We start from the raw sequence: 18,406 nt of genomic DNA on the forward strand, positions 1-18,406 counted from the left end.
TAATCAGGTTGTATTTAGTTTTCTAGCGCAACCCTTTTTTCTTTGTTTCCATATTGTTACGTGTATATCATATGTGTTTAGGTGGTGCTGCTTGATTTATTAATTTATATTTACGTTCATTCATCAAATTTTTCAGTATTATTTTCACTATTTCCTTAGCGCAATATAATTTTCCCTTGGTAGACTACACTCCCATTTAACAGTCTGACACTTTGGGAATGACCTATCCACAGCTTATTAGCATCTAAAATTTCAGGGTTTCGCTAGAGATAAGTTTGGAGGACGCTCAAATTCATCTCTACTGTCCAATAAAGATGAGCTTATTCCTCCAAACTCATATCTAGCCAAACTCTGAGCTTGAACTTTGAACTTGTTTTCTTTTCCCAATGAGCCACAGGCTGGGTCATTCCCATTTAACAGTCTGACACTTTGCTTTGGGAAGGACCCATCCACAGCTTATTGGCATCTAAAATTTCAGGGTTTCGCTAGAGATAAGTTTGGAGGACGCTCAAATTCATCTCTACTGTCCAAGCTTGCAGGGAGGATGGAGCACTAGTATCTCAACTATGTTACTTTTTCATGTACCCAGCTTTATATTTCTGACCATCAGCAATGTAAAGCCAATCTAAGCCCAAATTGGGGTGCTCATTTAGAGTATATACTGTATATATCCCCTGTAGTACTGAACAAGATGCCATCAGTCGGCAAGGTTGAACAACATCCATTGTCACTCAACCTGGAAGAACGAAGAGATACTGATAGGGCAGGGTGTCATGGGCCTGTCACCATGATGTACCCAGCTTTATATTTCTGACCATCAGCAATGTAAACCCAATCTGAGCCCAAATTGGTGGGCTAATTTAGGGTATATACTGTATATGAGCATTTCTTGTACTCTATGTATATCCATGCTTTTCCTTTGTTGTATAATCACAAACTTTTAAAAGGAGGTATGAATATATTTCTAGTGCGTTTAAGTTGTATGTTAGTATTGCAAAATTGACCTGAAAACAAGTCTTTACCCAACTTTTGCACTTGTACTTGCATGTTGTCCCATATTTTCCTTGTATTCTATTTACATATTTAGAAATACTGCCTCTAGTGGTCAGCTGTATATAGGGCATTGTGATCAATATTTCTGCCTAAAAAATGTTGTTAAAGCGGAGTTCCACCCATGTTTTAGTTTATTAAAAGTCAGCAGCTACAAAAAGCATAGCTGCTAACTTTTAATAAACAGACACTTACCTGACCCACGGTCCAGCGATGCGGCCACCCGGATGCTTGCTCCTTTCCTCCTCCTCTCCTTGGCACCGTCATCATAACTGTGGGCACCCGGCCATAACAGCTTACGGCTTCACGACCGGGTGCGTGCTGCACATGTGCGAGTTGCGCTGTGCTCTCCTATTGACCACCTGATCTTCTGGGACCTGAGTTGTGTACCAGAAGATCGCTGGCAGTGAGGGGCCACCTAGGGCGAGAGGAGGAGTCACCTAGGCAGCCGAAGATAGGAAGGAGGAAGTGGGACAGGAAGTCCCACTAAAAATATGTTACCCTCCCCCCCCAAAAAAAAATGACATGCAAATGTGGCATGTCAGGGGACGAGGAGTGCCTAAAGTTCCACTTTTGGGTGGAACTCAGCTTTAACCTCATAGAGGTTTTTAGTAAGGTCTGATTTGAGCTCTAGACCTGCCCTAAGGAGGGAAGCAATTAAAGCCAAACTATTTTATAAAACTGAGCCCCAGCTGGTATTAAACATAAAAAAAGCAGCACTGGCTGCAATACTCATCTATAATTCAGTGTTGTCCCCTGTAGTACTGAACTAGATGCCCTTAAGCCCTGTACACACGATAGGTTAACCAGAGGACAACGGTCTGAAGGACCGTTGTCATAGGTTAACCGATGAAGCTGACTGATGGTCCGTCACGCTTACACACCATAGGTTAAATAACCGATCGTGTCAGAACGGAGTGACGTAAAACACAACAACGTGCTGAAAAAAACGAAGTTCAATGCTTCCAAGCATGCGTCGACTTGATTCTGAGCATGCGTGGATTTTTAACCGATGGTCGTGCCTACTAACGATGGTCATTAGTATACCGCTTTGGCCTGAATCCTGCTCATTGTGCGAGACAACACTCGCAACCCAAGTTAGGAGGTTCCACTGTATACCATAGTAATATCTGACAAAAAGATCTAAAAACACTGAAGCAGCAGACTTTGTGAAAATTAATATATAGTCACCTTGCAGCACTAGTGTGCAAGAAGCAAAACAGGAATATACTGTATAATGACCTGGAACAAAAAAATGCAAATAACGATAATCAGAATCAATTCGGAACACTTGTCTGTATACTTGTTTTGAATCAGTAAGTACTGAAACCACTGATTCACCATGGCAGCCAGGCAACTAGCATTTTCAGCAGAGGGCACAATGGCATCCTCCGTACTTCTTCTTTTCCTTTAAACGTGTTGAACAGAATTGGTACAAAGGAGAAGATAGTTGACTGTATTATTCGGTTTGGTTTGTAACGTTTCGGATCGCAGAGCTCAAGGTTTACATTTTAATAACAAAGGACAGATTTGGCTTCTTAATTGTCTGCATTCATTTCACAGTTATTATGGAATCAAAAAAGGTGTCAGTATTAGCAACATTATGAGAAACGTGCCATTCATTCCAAACATTGCAGCATACTATGATGTCCCTGGAATGCTAGTGAGCAGCCGAGAAGAATGTGTCATATTTTTCTATGATTTTTGAGAAAAACAGATCAGGTGGATGTTAAGAATATTAGCAATGCGCGTTTTAGAAACGTTGCTTCTGTATATAGTTTTTAATTATTTAAGTTCATGGTGGCAGCCTTATTTGCTCACTACATACACTTCATAGTACTGCCTCTGTTCACATCGCCAGTTTATGACCCAACGAAAACAATTCACTGTGCGGCTCAGACTTTATGGCAGCAGCTGATATGAAGAGAGGCAGAGTGACTGAAAACGGAGCGCCTGCTCCCTCTAGTGGTTAAAATATAAATCACTCTATTTAACACAACTATATATAAGAGCAAGGATATCAAAAAAAGGTAAATGTCACATCAAAATGTACTTTGTCTAAAAATACTTACAATATGTCTTCAAAGAAAAGACACTGTACTTTTCCTATAGCTGTAGAAACAGCCAACAAACCCCGCTCCAGGTCTTTGTGCATAACCTCTCAGCTCAGTTTCCACACTAGATGCTGATTCCAGAAAGGAGCATGTCCTGCGCCACACAAATGCTGAATTATAAAACTCCAGGCCGCACTCTAAAGACATCAATTATTCGGTTTATTCTAAACCACCTGCTTCTGCACAATCCCTGCCCCATACCACACACCCTGATGATTTTCACCTGAATTGAGATTATTCAAAGAGGTAGAAACTATAGTCTTGTTTGCACTTATAGTCTTGTTTGGAGCTTTTATTATTTATTATTATTATTATTATTATTATTATTATTATTATGACACCTCCCCATTGCATGTGAGACTGTGGTAGTTGTGACCAGGTCTCCAGGTGAAAGATTTTACCTAAAGATTGCAAATGACTGTTAAAACTGGAGAGAGTCTTTAACATGTAAACCTCAGAATAATAGCATATCCCTCTATAGTGTGTGCTTGTCTCAGTCCAGAACACTAAGTGTGGTTTCTGTCTCCTGCCTCATTCCTTTGTTATCTGCATGAGTCACTTCCTGACACCAGAAGGTAAAAAGGTTACAGGAGAGAGAGCTCCAGCATGCAGCCTGTGATTGTCAGCCTCAGTTCTCTTCAGGGATGTCTTTAAAGCAGGGCAAAAGGGACAGCTTCCTTGGGCCCTGTAATTGTCGTGGGGCCCAAAGCAGCTGCCTCATACTTGCCAACTATTCCAGTTTAAATGTCCTTATCCCTTGATGTTTTAGTCCTGTGCTGTGTCCTAATATCTCAGTGTGAAGTGCTGCTACTAATGCTGCCCAGCTCTGCCTATTGTTTGTGTACAGATGACTCACCTGCATACCCTGAGTTTATATGTAAATAACCGTCATTCATATGTAAATAATGGGGACATTCATATGTACATAGCTGAGGTCGGCAGCATTCATGTGTAAATAAATGTATATCATGTATATCATGACCCTCTGCAGTGAAGAGATGATGTGCTGTAACCTCTAGCAACCAATCAGTGAGTAGTATTACTGTACAGTAATCTCTAGCAACCAATCAACAAGAAGAAAGCATGTGCTGTAACCTCTAGCAATAAAATCAGTGACCCATAATGCATGCTGTAACCTCTAGCAACCAGTCAGTAAGTGGTAATGATATGCTGTAACCTCTGGCAACCAATCACAATCACTGCCTGATCTGATACAGTAAACTGATTTGAAGTCTAGCTGATATTTATTGTATGTCTCAGAGCAGATGGAGACCAAGAAAACTGTTGCCCAGGGTCAATCAACATTAAAAATTACCCTGGCTCTCTTCCTGTGTTCTGTGTGAAGGGGGGTGTGTCCCTTCCCTCCAATCAGCTCTCAATGGCCCGGATTCACAAAGCACTTACGCCGACGTATCTCGAGATATGCCGCGTAAGTGTAACTATGCGCCGTCGTATCTGTGTGCCTTGCCCATAATCTGAGATACGCCTAAAAATAGGCTTCCTACGACCGACGTTAACTTGCCTACGCCCGTCGTTTCGTGGGCGCATATTTACGCTGGGCGCATTTGCCGCTCCCATTGATTTTCTATGCACATATGCAAATGAGGGAGATACGCCGATTCACGAACGTACTTGCACCCGGCGCATAATATACGCGGTTTGCGTAAGTCGTACGTCCGGCGTAAAGTTATTCCCCATATATGAGGCGCAACTAATGCTAAGGTATGGATCAGGGAACACAGCCGTCGTATTTTACGTAGTTTACGTTGTACGTGAATAGGGCTGGGCGTAGGTTACGTTCACGTCGTAGGCAGTGATCCGTCGTATCTTAGGGAGTAGTTCCGAAGCGATTCTGAGGCATGCGCACTGGATGCGGCTACAGGACTGCTGTAAAAACTGCAAAAGGAAGAAACAGCTGCCTCTTTCTCTGTCCAACAACTGCGCCTTCTTTTTTTTATCACTGAATTCCTCTATGGCAGATTCCACCTCCTGTTGGCCACTTGCAAACTTGCCCACACTGGCAATGCTCACCCTGAGCTTTCTTCTTTTTATGTACAGTATGCAATAATCTGTTCAATCTTAATCTCAGCTTTTCTATGGGTCAGCTCACTGGGCACCATGTCTGATGAGCTTAAGGGTTTTCCATAGAAATTTCTGGGCAATTTTTACGAGGTAGGTTGCCAGATCTTTTCTCAATGCTCTTCAATTGCTTAGCTTGGGACTGGCATACAGAATGGGATAACACGTGTGCATAGCCAATGTGTATATGTACTAGAGCCAATTTAGACAGGAGCCCATTAACCCACCAGCATATCTGTGGAGCGTGGTAGAAAACCAGATTAACAAGAGGAAACCCACAGAACCACAGGGAGAACATGCATACTCATGCAGATGTTGTCCTATCTGAGATTTAAACCAAGGATCCAATGGAGCGTACTGCCTTAACCACTTAAGACCCCGAACCTTTAGGCAGCTAAAGGACCCAGCCAAGTTTTGCGATTCGGCACTTGCGTCGCTTTAACAGACAATTGCGCGGTCGTGCGACGTGGCTCCCAAACAATATTGGCTTTTTTTTTCCACAAATAGAGCTTTCTTTTGGTGGTATTTGATCACCTCTGCGGTTTTTATTTTTTTTGCGCTATAGACAAAAATAGAGCGACAATTTAAAAAAATGCAATATTTTTTACTTTTTGCTATAATAAATATTCCCCAAAAATATATAAAAAAACAATTTTTTTCCTCAGTTTAGGCCGATACGTATTCTTCTACCTATTTTTGGTAAAAAAAACTGCAATAAGTGTTTATCGATTGGTTTGCGCAAAATTTATAGCGTTTACAAAATAGGGGATAGTTTTATTGCATTTTTATTATTATTTTTTTTTTTTTTACTACTAATGGCGGCGATCAGCGATTTTTTTCGTGACTGCGACATTATGGCGGACACTTCGGACAATTTTGACACATTTTTGGGACCATTGTCATTTTCACAGCAAAAAATGCATTTAAAATGCATTGTTTACTGTGAAAATTGCAGTTTGGGAGTTAACCATAAGGGGCTATGTGTGACCTCATCTGTGTTTCTAACTGTAGGTGGGTGTGGCTGTAGGTGTGACGTCATTGATTGTGTATCCCTATAAAAGGGATCACACGATCGATTACGCCGCCACAGTGAAGAACGAAGAAGCCGTGTTTACACACAGCTCTCCCCGTTCTTCAGCTCCGGGGACGATCGCGGGACTCCAGCAGCGATCGGGTCTGCGGGTCCCGCGGTCCCGGAGTTTTCGGACCCACGGCTGGGTACTAGCACAGGACGTACCTGTACATGCATGTGCCCAGCCGTGCCAGTCTGCCGACGTAAATGTGCAGGAGGCAGTCCTTAAAACGAAACCAACAAATTAAAAATTTGCTCCATTCTATGCATTAAGATAAAAAAACCTTCTGTGTGTAGAAGCTACCCCAGCACCTCCTAACATCATTGGTTCTCACGGCTGTCAATCAAAGTCAGTCAGCCAATCAGGAAGAGAGGGGGCAGGGCTGGGTCAGGGCTCCTTGTGTGAATAGACACACGGAACTGTGACTTGGCTCCAGTGCCCCCATAGGAAGCTGCTGACTGTGGGGGGGGGGGGGGCACTCGATAGGAGGGAGGGGCCAGGAGCAGCGAAGAGGGACCCGAAAAGAGGAGGATCTGGGCTGCTCTGTGCAAAACCAACTGCACAAGGGAGGGTAAGTATAACATGTTTTAATTTTTTTAAAACAAGATTTTACAATTACTTTACAGTTTCAGATCTGGCCGGAGAGTTCCCTTTAATTATCCCAGTGCTCTTTTTTTAGAATCTGCCGCAGCATTTCTCATATAAACGAAATGTCAAACGATAATAGGAATTGCTTTTCGCGGAGCAGATGAAAGCGTTAATACCGAACACAAGAAAATATATGAAAAGAAAAAAAAAAAAACCTTGACTGCTGAAATGCTGAGCCCAGGGGCAGAACACACATTTTGTTTGTTTTGGAGACGTAATGGAGTGAAAATAAGTTGAATGACTGATTTGGTAATACGTAAATGGTAGCCTGACAGAGGGATTTACACGCTGGTGCTTTGGGAAACAGGTTCTCTGTGCGCTATGCATATAGAGTCACAGCTCTCGGCCATACACCATGCGTCTTGAACCTTCTATGCTAGGGGTAGTCTATAGATGTAAGACTCATGGCCCATTCCTTGGTCATATAGAGCTTTCTGTACAACTTCTGTATTATACATTAAATTCTGTATTATTTTTCAAATATCTTATGATGGAAAAAGCTATCATTAAAGTGTTACTAAACCCAGGAGCCTGCATTCACTATATCTGGTCTCCCACAGAACACAGAACATGGAAATGCAATCGTTTTAGTAAATATAAACTGATAAATACCCTTTCTCATCAGCAGTATATAGCAGTCTTGTGACTTCTATCAGTGTCTGGTTAAAGCTTGTGGGAGGAGTTTTCATACTGCACTGAGCTGTCCTATCAGGGTCCAGGACCCCTAAGCCTGTGTTTGGACAGTGCTGATTGGCCCTGTGTTGATAATATGCAGGGGTGGACTGACCATTAAGGCACTCGGGCACTGCCCGAGGGCCCCATGCCACTAGGGGGCCCCATCAGGGTTGCCAGGCTCATTAAAACCAGGGACAGTATGTAAAAATCTGTGGGTTTTTTACATCTGTCCCTGATATGTCCGAAACCGACATGCTTTTGATGTGAAAATCCTGAGATTTTAGCTGCCCCGCCTCTGTAATGCCTCCTGGCTTGGTGGCCATCTGTAAGCCCTGGGGCCCCATAATCTTCTATTGCCCAGGGGCCCAGTGAGTTGTCAGTCCGCCCCTGATCATATGCACTCTCCCAAGGAAAAAACTCTCTAGAGATATACACCAAACTGAGCATGTGCAGCCTGACTCCAGTAACTCTCTCTTATCCGTACATGTTCTGGAGTCAGTGGAAGAAGGGGAGGATCCAAGAAGATATGATCAAGCAGCCTTTTTACGCAATGCAGAGGATTAACCCCTTTAGGTTCCACAGTGAGCATAACAAGCATGCTTTACTGCATGAACAGACTGATTTTACTGTTGTGGGTTTAGTATCTGTGACGGGAGGGCCCATGGAACCAAGAATCGCTTGGAGAGGTTGGGAAACCCTTGTTTCAGCTCCCCATGCACCTCCTATGTCTAAGGCCTTGTACAGACGAGCAGACATGTCCGATGAAAACGGTCCACGGACCATTTTCATCGGACATGTCTGCTGGGAGATTTTGGTCTGATGTGTGTACACACCATCAGACCAAAATCCCTGCAGACAGAGAACGTGGTGACGTAGACGACACCGACGTTCTCTGACACGGAAGGTCAATGCTTCCACGCATGCGTCGAATCAATTCGACGCATGCGCGGGATTTCGGGCCAGCGGACATGTCCGATGAGTCGTACTGACCATCAGACATGTCCGACGGACATGGTTCCAGCGGACAAGTTTCTTAGCATGCTAAGAAACTTTTGTCCGCTGGAAACCTGGAATCCGGTCTGCTAGGCCGTACACACGGTCGGACATGTCCGGGGAAACTGGTCCGCAGACCAGTTTCAGCAGACATGTTCGGTCTTGTGTACGAGGCCTTAGCCACCCTGTGTCCATTAGAGGCACAGGGTGAATGAGAAAAATGATGGACAGCTGTTTAATGGACAATCAGAAGGTGGTTACTTTAATATAACAGTAATATTTATTCACAATATCTCCCAGGATATATATAAAGAGCTGATCACAGGCCTCTAAAACTGGGAAGGAGCCGGACAGTCTACTCCTACTATAGTTTTCTGCCTACTAGACTGAGGAGGGGGGAGATCACTGTTTGTATTGTTAATTGTAATTAGTTTCTGCTATTGTGAGAAGGTTTTCTGTATTTTTTTTTTATGATAACGTTGATTGTGTCTTCTGAGCTAAAAGACGGCAAGTCTGTCCTGAAAGGTCATGCTTCTGTGCTCCACATCCCCCATCTTTTACATCTAGTCATTTTTGTCTATTAGAAGGATCATGTCTTATTCAGACAAATCAGTCCCATGGCGGCTCTCTCGGCTCCTCCCTGCCTCAGATACCCCCCTCTGGGAAGCGCTTTCCCAAGGGGGTCACCTTGCGGGCACGCTCCCGAATCCTAAATTCAGCGTCCATAGCCGCCAAGTACAGGACTCAGCCCCGAACCCCCAGGTGCCTGCTTCATTGGATTTGATTGACTGCAGCGTGAGCGAATGGCTGCGCTGCTATCTATCTATCCAATGAAGAGCCGAGAAGCCCGGGCAAAGAAAGAGCGCATTTGTGACGCAGGACTTTCCAGGGCTCAGGTAAGTAAAACGGGGGGGGGGGGGGGGGCGGTAATCGTAAGATGTTTTTTCACCTGAATGGATAGGATGCATTAAGGGGGAAAAACATGAACCTTTACAACCCCTTTAAAGCGGTTGTAAACCCTCCTATCTTTTTCAGCCAAGGAAGCTGCCATCTTGGCCTTTGTTCAATCTTCAACTGCCATGAAGCTGCACATGTGATCAGTTATGACACCAGCCATTGGATGGTTTGACAGTTTGGTTGAGAGCACAACCAATGTGCAGTTAGCATTCCCGGCATGCCGGGAATGTTAACAGTTTTTTTTAAGTGTTACATCGATGGGTTTACAACCGCTTTAAGTTTTATTGTCTGCCGCACAGTATAAGACAGTCGTTTGCTTAGAATTGCATTGTGCTGAAAAGAAGCAGAACCTGCTATACTTTTTTCAGTGCACACTACCATAATGTGGTGGCATGAACTGGCCAGGTAGGAGATAAGGCATTTTTCTGTTGAGACTATGCTGTAATGGCCGCCCAACGTAGTCGTTTAGCACTTGGTATGAATTTTCCTTCTAAAATATCAAAAAAATATATTTTACGCTAGAGCCACTAATGACTTCCTCTGCTGGCTGCCCAAAATAAAAATATATCTTTTAGATGGAATTAAAAAACTTTTAGGCCCAGATTCTCAGAAGAGATACGACGGCGTATCTCCAGATACACCGTCGTATCTCTGCGTTGCACGGTCGTATCTATGCGCCTGATTCTTAGGCATAGATTTCCCGTAGATCCGACTGGCGTAACTGTGTCACACCGTCGGATCGTAACTGCATATTTACGCTGGCCGCTAGGTGGCGCTTCCGTCGAATTCTGCGTCGAGTATGCAAATTAGCTAGATACGTGAATTCCCGAACGTACGCCTGGCCGACGCAGTAAAGTTACGCCGTTTACGTTAGGCTTTTCCCGGCGTATAGTTGCCCCTGCTATATGGTGGCATAAGTGCGGCTTAACAATGTTAAGTATGGCCGTCGTTCCTGTGTCGAAATTTGAAAAAGTTACGTCGTTTGCGTAAGTCGTCCGTGAATGGGGCTGGACTTCATTTACGTTTACGTCTAAACCAATGACGTCCTTGCGGCCTACTTTGGAGCAATGCACACTGGGAAATTCCACGGACGGCGCATGCGCCGTTCGGGTAAAACGTCAATCACGTCGGGTCACAGTACATTTACATAAAACACGCCCCCCTGATCCAAATTTGAATTAGGCGGGCTTACGCCGGACGATTTACGCTACGCCGCCGCAACTTACGGAGCAAGTGCTTTGAGAATACAGCACGTCTAAGTTGCGGCGGCATAACGTAAATCGGATACGTTACGCCGCCGCTGGACGAGAATCTGGCCCTTAGTATTTTCCCCCAAAATATGATACCAAACAGTAAGCTCAACATACTGTAGTTACTGTAAGTGGCAGTGGGGGGGGGGCGCCTCTATTACATAAATAAAAGACTAAAACATTTATATTCTTCATCTGCTCTGTAAATGATTGACAAGTTAATGACATTTTATTTTCACCTCCAACGCAATTTGGCTTTCTCCCATGCTTGGCTCACTCTTTGCTGTTGTTATTGCTGTCAGTACTTTTTGCTGTTTACATAAAGGTGATCAAACTTAAAAAAAATCCTTTATGATTTTCATATGCCCAATACACGCCTAATATCCACTTTAAAGGAATAATCTAGTGAAGACCGGAAAGCAAACCTTCAGATATACACAGGTAGAGTAGTCTGCCTCTTGGGTTGTTCCATTATTCCATCCAGACATTGATGTAGTACACCAGTCCATATCAGCCCATTGTGTCTGTAATCTGATCATCCTGGAACACGCCTGCTGGGGATGCTGGAACACCCTCTGCACTGCCTCTCACACAGAGAAAGACTTTTGTAGATCTAAAAACATTTCTCATAGCCACAAATTACATTCAAACCTGTCTTGGAAGTTTAAAAGGGATTGGTAATACAGCAGAGGGATAAGTTACACAAAACAGAATTCAGTAAGTAGAATCCTACTGCCCTCCTACTTAGTGCCAGGAATAGACCATCCAGTGCCCAAGGCGAAGACGCTACACCGTGCCTTCCCCTTCCTCCTGATTGGAGTACCCATACCCAATCATCTTCTGCAGTTGGGATCTATGATACTTATGTAGAGCTCACTCCTGCAGGAGCCCGCTGTTTAGGTCCCTAAGGTCTTTTACCCGCAGTCGGGCACAAAGTCACAGTCACTCCTTTGGCTCAATGAACAGTCTAGGGGTATGTTTTTCTGATGCTTTCATATAGAATCAAAACTTATATAGGGTAGGGTAACTGTACTCCAGTAACTTTGGCAGCAACTTGAAGACACTAATCTTCCTCCTATTATTCTGAGCAGAGTCCTTGCACAAGCGGACTGAGCTATACCAGGACAACTGGCAAACTGGGGTTGATTTACTAAAAGGCAAATTCCACTTTGCAATACAAGTGCACTGCACTCACTAATGTCCTTGGATCTATGGGTGCCTCTTTCCAGTATCTTCCAGACACCACTCCAGTAATACCAGACCAGATCCCCAGACGAATGGCCCCCCTAGCTGTGACCTCAATGAACAGCAGACCCATGGCAAGCCTGCTGGGAGGGCAGCAGTTCTTCAGGCTGAAATTTCCTCTTTCTAGGACAAGAACCCCTCTTTACCAAGTCGCAGATTATTTATGCTCCCTCCCAGACACCATCTGGGCATCTCTCCCCAGGAATTTGCTGGTGTGCATAAGTATTCAGCTGCTGATTTGACTCTCCCAGCCCACTATCTTCTAGAATCTTTCCAGACAGACAGGGGGAAGCAGTCAACCCTGCAGCCAGTGAAACCCAGAAAAGACCAAAACAATCACGCGCAGCTCAACTGATTACACTAAGTCAGTAAATGCACCTAACCTAGCACCTATCTAGGAGGGTGCTACACCAGCACTACAGTGCTGCTTCTGCTTGTTTGACAGTTGTAATGTGCATGGAGACATTCATGCTCCTTTGCTTGGGCTCCACCTGTCAGGTAAGGCAGCCCCAAAGCAGGATAGTAATGGATGGAAAGGGTGAGCAGCTTGGTTGAATGAACTGTACATACTGCTTTCTCCTAGTACCTCCATGACACATAAAAACACTGTGCCCCAGGCAGCTTCCCCTTCAACCCCCCAGTCCCAGCCCTGCTCCTACTGACCCTCTATGGCAGTGGTCGCCAACCTTTCAGACCTCACAGACCACTAAACCCACAATTTTGAATCCCATGGACCACTAACTTAAATTTTACATGCCTTATACACACAATGCTCCAGCTCTCTAACCCCCCACCCCCCCACCCCCTTCAACTCTTTGCATCACACTGCTGCCTTACATAGACTCACCTCCTTATCAAGCCAGTTGCTCAAGCTCCGTGCCCCCCCCCCCCACAGTCTGTAATCAGCGATGCCATTGGAAATCCCCTCCTTCTTCACCTCCCCCTCTTTGTAGTACTCATCTTTGCAGTACTCCCGGCGCCTCCTTCTGAGTTCACAGGAGCCAGCTAACTACAGAGGAGGCATCGGGTATTAACTGTCAGCGCGCATTGAGGACAACACTGGAAACAACATTGCTCGGTATACATCTGTCACAATGTTGATTTGAGGCAGAACCCCTGAGGACCACTAAAATTTTCTCATGGACCATCAGTGGTCAATGGACCACTGGTTGGTGAACCGCTGCTCTATGGAACTGTGTCTGCTTATTCTGCAGCATAGAAACTATATTAAAGGTAAATTAATGTAATGCTCTGACTTTGCCCCTATTGCTTTGTTTACTGGTTGGCATAAGTAGCTGAATGTTTTAACTTGGTGCATGGGATTGCTATTTAAAGTAGAATCCCATGCAAAATGTTATATCACCACAACAGTCAAGCAACTAGCATTTTTAGAAGGAGAGGTCAGCAGTTGCACCCCGAAACCGCCCCCCCCCCCCTCATATTATCTCAGCACAGGTTTTCCTACCCAAGATATCTCAGCCCTTGTGATGGTCTATGATTTGCGTTGATTTTGTTTTTCATCTTTTGACATGCAAAGGCAAACTCGCTTTTAAATGTTTTTTTTCTTTGTCTTGTTGTTGTTGTAGACTCCGAACAGGCGCAGATAAGAAAATGGCAAATTGATTTTCTTGAGCGCAGCTGAGTCACTATAGATTCTCAATACAAGGATTTATCTTGGTGATTGCTAATTACATTTCTTCTCTAATATCTCAGTTTCCACCCAATGAACACGGAGGGACCGATGCGTCCTTGCGGCGCGGTTGCCTTGTGCCGTCTCCGCTATCTGCTCGCGATATCATTTGTCTGCATTGCATGAAACAGGCCCCTTGCGCATTCCATTACGGCGCACAAACGCAATTATTGGCAAACCGCAGTGTTTTACATGATAAGTGCTTTGTAATTGCCAACATGCCTCTATATTCATCAATCTGAATCTATTTCCAATTAAAGAGTATTTTTACAGAACGTCAATGGCTTTTTCAGTAACTTAGAAAGAAAAGTTGGAAGATGGACTTGATTAATACTTGAACAAAATAACACACACTTTCAGAACAGTGTAGTCCCCTGGTGCTCAACTTGCTGCCTAAGGGCTCTTTAGTACTTACAGTGTGGCCCATGGCCCCCAGAAGCCAGTACCAGTAGTGACAATACTGATTTGTACAGTAGAAGGGGCTGTAATGTTAGTAAACTCTTAATATAAGTATATATATATACAGCCAGGTCCATAAATATTGGGACATCGACACAATTCTAATCTTTTTGGCTCTATACACCACCACAATGGATTTGAAATGATTTGAACAAGATGTGCTTTAACTGCAGACGTTCCGTTTTAATTTGAGGGTATTTACATCCAAATCAGGTGAACGGTGTAGGAATTAAAACAGTTTGTCTATGTGCCTCCCACTTTTTAAGGGACCAAAAGTAATGGGACAATTGGCTGCTCAGCTGTTCCATGGCCAGTTGTGTGTTATTCCCTGATTATCCCATTTACAAGGAGCAGATAAAAGGTCCAGAGTTAATTTCACATGTGCTATTTGCATTTGGAATCTGTTGTTGTCAACTCTCAATATGAGATCCAAAGAGCTGTCACTATCAGTGAAGCAAGCCATCATTAGGCTGAAAAAACAAAACAAACCCATCAGAGAGATAGCAAAAACATTAGGTGTGGCCAAATTAACTGTTTGGAACATCCCTAAAAATAAAAAATCCAGTGAGCTCAGCAACACCAAAAGATCTGAAGACCACGGAAAACAACTGTGGTGGATGACCGAATAATTCTTTCCCTGGTGAAGAAAACACCCTTCACAACAGTTGGCCAGATCAAGAACACTCTCCAGGAGGTAGGTGTATGTGTGTCAAAGTCAACAATCAAGAGAAGGGTTCACCACAAGATGTAAACAATTGGTGAGCCTCAAAAAGAGGAAGGCCAGATTAGAGTTTGCCAAACAACATCTAAAAAAGCCTTCTCAGTTCTGGAACAACATCCTAAGCAGCAGGATGAATTCTGAAGTGTTTTAGGCAATTTTATTATCGGCTCATATTCAGCCAAATGCTGTTTGCAGTGATATCATCAGCTATTTCAGTACAGAAGAGGAACTGTACAATTGTGCCAGGCTGAAGGGAAGGCTGGAGTTTAGCTTTAAAATATTTAGAAGTTTTAATATCAAACAACTATTTCATTACTTTAAATTTCGAATATATACACACCTATATGACAAGGACATTGTATTTTTCATTTTGTAGGTTTAACCCCTTTTGTGTTATATTTTCAGGTCCGCTGAGGTTCCTGTCCCAGACGGAATCCGTCACGTCTTTCCTGGGTGATACGGCTTTACTGAAGTGTGAAATAGTTGGCGAGCCCATGCCCTCTATCCATTGGCAGAAGAATCAAGAGGATCTGGTACTGATTCCTGGTGACACGCGTGTGCTGGTCCTGCCTTCGGGGACACTGCAGATTAGTCGACTTCAATCGGGAGATGCTGGACTCTACAGATGCTTGGCCAAAAACCCCGGCAGCTCCAGGACAGGGAATGAGGCTGAAATCCGCCTATTATCCGGTGAGCATACTTTCAGATTTTTACATGCTTAACTTTGGATAAGGGCATTTAATGCTCTTTTGCTTTCCCTTCATGTGGCGCGGACGTGGCACAGACAACTTTGATTGAACATTAGAAGACTTAAGTGTGAAAGTGGCTTGGGATTTCTTACCTTCCTTTTTGATTTCACGCCCTTAACCTACCTACCATCGTTTCATTAAAGTCACCACCTATAACTTAACCTTCTAGTGCTGCCATGTTGAAAATGTCTGTAGTGCTTTCCCCCATCAGAGCCACTTAGATGAACTGGTTCTGGTGCTGAGCCAGACACACAGCAACAGTCCATTCACTAAGGCTCATTGAATAGTCTAGGGCAGGGGTCTCAAACCAACGGCCCTCCAGCTTTTGCGAAACTATAATACCCATCATGTCTCTGCCTGTGGGAGTTATTCTTTTAACTGTCATCCTTGCCATGCCTCATGGGACTTGTAGTTTCACAACAGCTGGAGGGTTGCCAGTTTGGGACCCCTGGTCTAGGTGGTTTGTCTTTTTCTGTATTTTATTGCTGATAGGAACTATGGAAGGGATTTGGGGTGGTGTCGAATATGCCAAAACTTCGAACAGTAATCTACGGAGGACAATTCTCTAAACAGCGAAAAGCACAGTTTCTTTTCACTCCCAGCTGGGCACCATGAGATATTTTGTAAATCATATTCAGCAAGACGGGAACAATCTTTAGATTCATGGCTGAGGACCATGAAGTAGTTTACAGAACAGATAGGCATAGGCTAGACTGGTACAGTATATAGGTTCACAGATGGGGACCATGAAGTAGCTTGTAGAACAGATGGATTAGACTGGAATAGTATTTAGGTTCATAGCTGGGGACCATGAAGTCATTTGCAGAACAGATATTGCCAGACTGGAACAGCCTAAAGGTTCACAGCTGGGGACAATGAAGTAGCTTGCAGAACAGATATGGCCATACTGGAACTATCTAAAGGTTCACAGCCTGGGACCATGAAGTAGCTTGTATAACAGATACGCTAGACTGGAACAGTATTTAGGTTCATAGCTGGGGACCATGACAGTCTATGGCTAGACTGGAACAGTCTAAAGGTTCACAGTTGGAGACCATTAAGTAGCTTGCAGAACATATATGGCCGTACTGGAGCAGTTTAAAGGTTCACATCTTGGGACCATGAAGTAGCTTGTAGAACAAATAGGCTAGACTGGAACAGTATTTTGGTTCATAGCTGGGGACCATGAAGTAGCTTGCAGAACAGATAAGCTAGACTGAAACTGTTGCCTCGTACACGCGTACGGGATTTCCGATGGGAAAAGTTCCTGTCGGAAATCCCGAGGGGAAAGCCGAGAATCTCTCCCCTACACATGGCCGGTTTTCCCGACAGGAAAACTGCCAAAAAAACATTGGGCAAAAGTCTGCCGGATTTACCGGCAGGAAAAAAGAGAACTGGTTCTATTTTTTTGTCCGGTGGATTTTGGGCAGTTTTTCCCTCGGAAAAACTGTGAGGAGCATACACGCGACCGGGATTCTAGGCCAAAAGCTCTACCCCGTCTGGAAAACTGATCGTGTGTACGAGGCTTAAGTATAGGGTTCACAGCTGGGGACCATTAGGAGGATTGCAGAACAGATAGGCCAGCCTGGGACAGCCTATAGGTTCACAGTAGGGTGCCATTAAGTAGCTTGCAGAACAGATACAGCCATACTGGAACAGTCAAAAGGTTCACAGCTGGGGACCATGAAGTAGCTTGTAGAACAGATAGGCTAGACTGGAACAATATTTAGGTTCATAGCTAGGGACTATGAAGTAGCTTGCATAACAGATAGGCTAGACTGAAACCGTCTATAGGGTTCACAGCTGGGGACCATGAGGAAGCTTGCAGAACAGATAAGCTAGCCTGGAACACCCTATAGGTTCACAGTAGGGTGCCATGAAGTAACTTGCAGAACTTATATGAGGCTTACTCACCCAAATTCAGGTGCAGCCCATTTTTAGTAGCTCAGCATCCAATCCCAAGGAGGCCAGGGCCAATCAGCCCCTTTCTTTTTTTTCTGCTCACTTATCCATTCCCTAAGGAGGGAGAATGAGAATGAGATCTCCTCAGGAATCCAAACTATTTAACAGCTCTCCCAGCCACCAACTTGGTACACCTCTCTAGGGATTGGCTGGACTCTGTTCAATATTAAGGCTGGTCATTTAAATGCTCCCTCCCTAAACCCTAGAAACTTATTTTAGAGCCAGGGGGAAGCAATCAAGACTACGACCAAACTGTCATGGACAGCTCTAGGTCTCTACAGGACAAGCTCTTGATCATGTCACCACTGTTACGGCCAATCACAGAAGTCACAAGCTTTGTGTGCTCCCAGCACAGTGACTGAACTGTCATAGACAGCTCTGGGTATCTACAGAACAGCCGCTTGATCATGTGACCACTGTTACTGCCAATCACAGAGATCACGCGCACTGTGACCAAGCTACCATAGACAGCCCTGGGTATCTAGTTATGATCAGGAGCTGTCAGGATAGGCTCTCAATGATCTGACCACTGTTACAGCCAATCAGGGCCGTTGTTAGAAATCATGGGGCCCCATATAGCCCACTCTGAAGCAATCGCCAATACTATGCAGCAGCCGGCATGAGGGAGAGGAGAAGAAGCTGTCAGCACTGCTGGGTGAGGATGATAATTGGTGTTGCAGGGGACTTTTACTAGAACAGATCCCCTTTAGTTCCCCCCTAAAACAGCCAAAAGCTTCTGCA

At 44.3% G+C, this 18,406-nt stretch overlaps 1 protein-coding gene across 1 annotated transcript in view; it reads left to right on the plus strand.

Annotated features, from left to right (window-relative positions):
- Positions 1-18,406, plus strand: part of DCC (DCC netrin 1 receptor) — an 833,538-nt gene that overhangs the window by 403,024 nt on the left and 412,108 nt on the right. The window contains exon 3 of the mRNA XM_040337108.1: positions 15,360-15,644. Coding sequence (XP_040193042.1) covers positions 15,360-15,644 — 285 coding nt within the window. The remainder of the gene's footprint in view (positions 1-15,359; positions 15,645-18,406) is intronic.

The sequence above is a fragment of the Rana temporaria genome, chromosome 1, assembly GCF_905171775.1.
Source record: "Rana temporaria chromosome 1, aRanTem1.1, whole genome shotgun sequence".
In the NCBI taxonomy this organism is placed as follows: domain Eukaryota; kingdom Metazoa; phylum Chordata; class Amphibia; order Anura; family Ranidae; genus Rana; species Rana temporaria.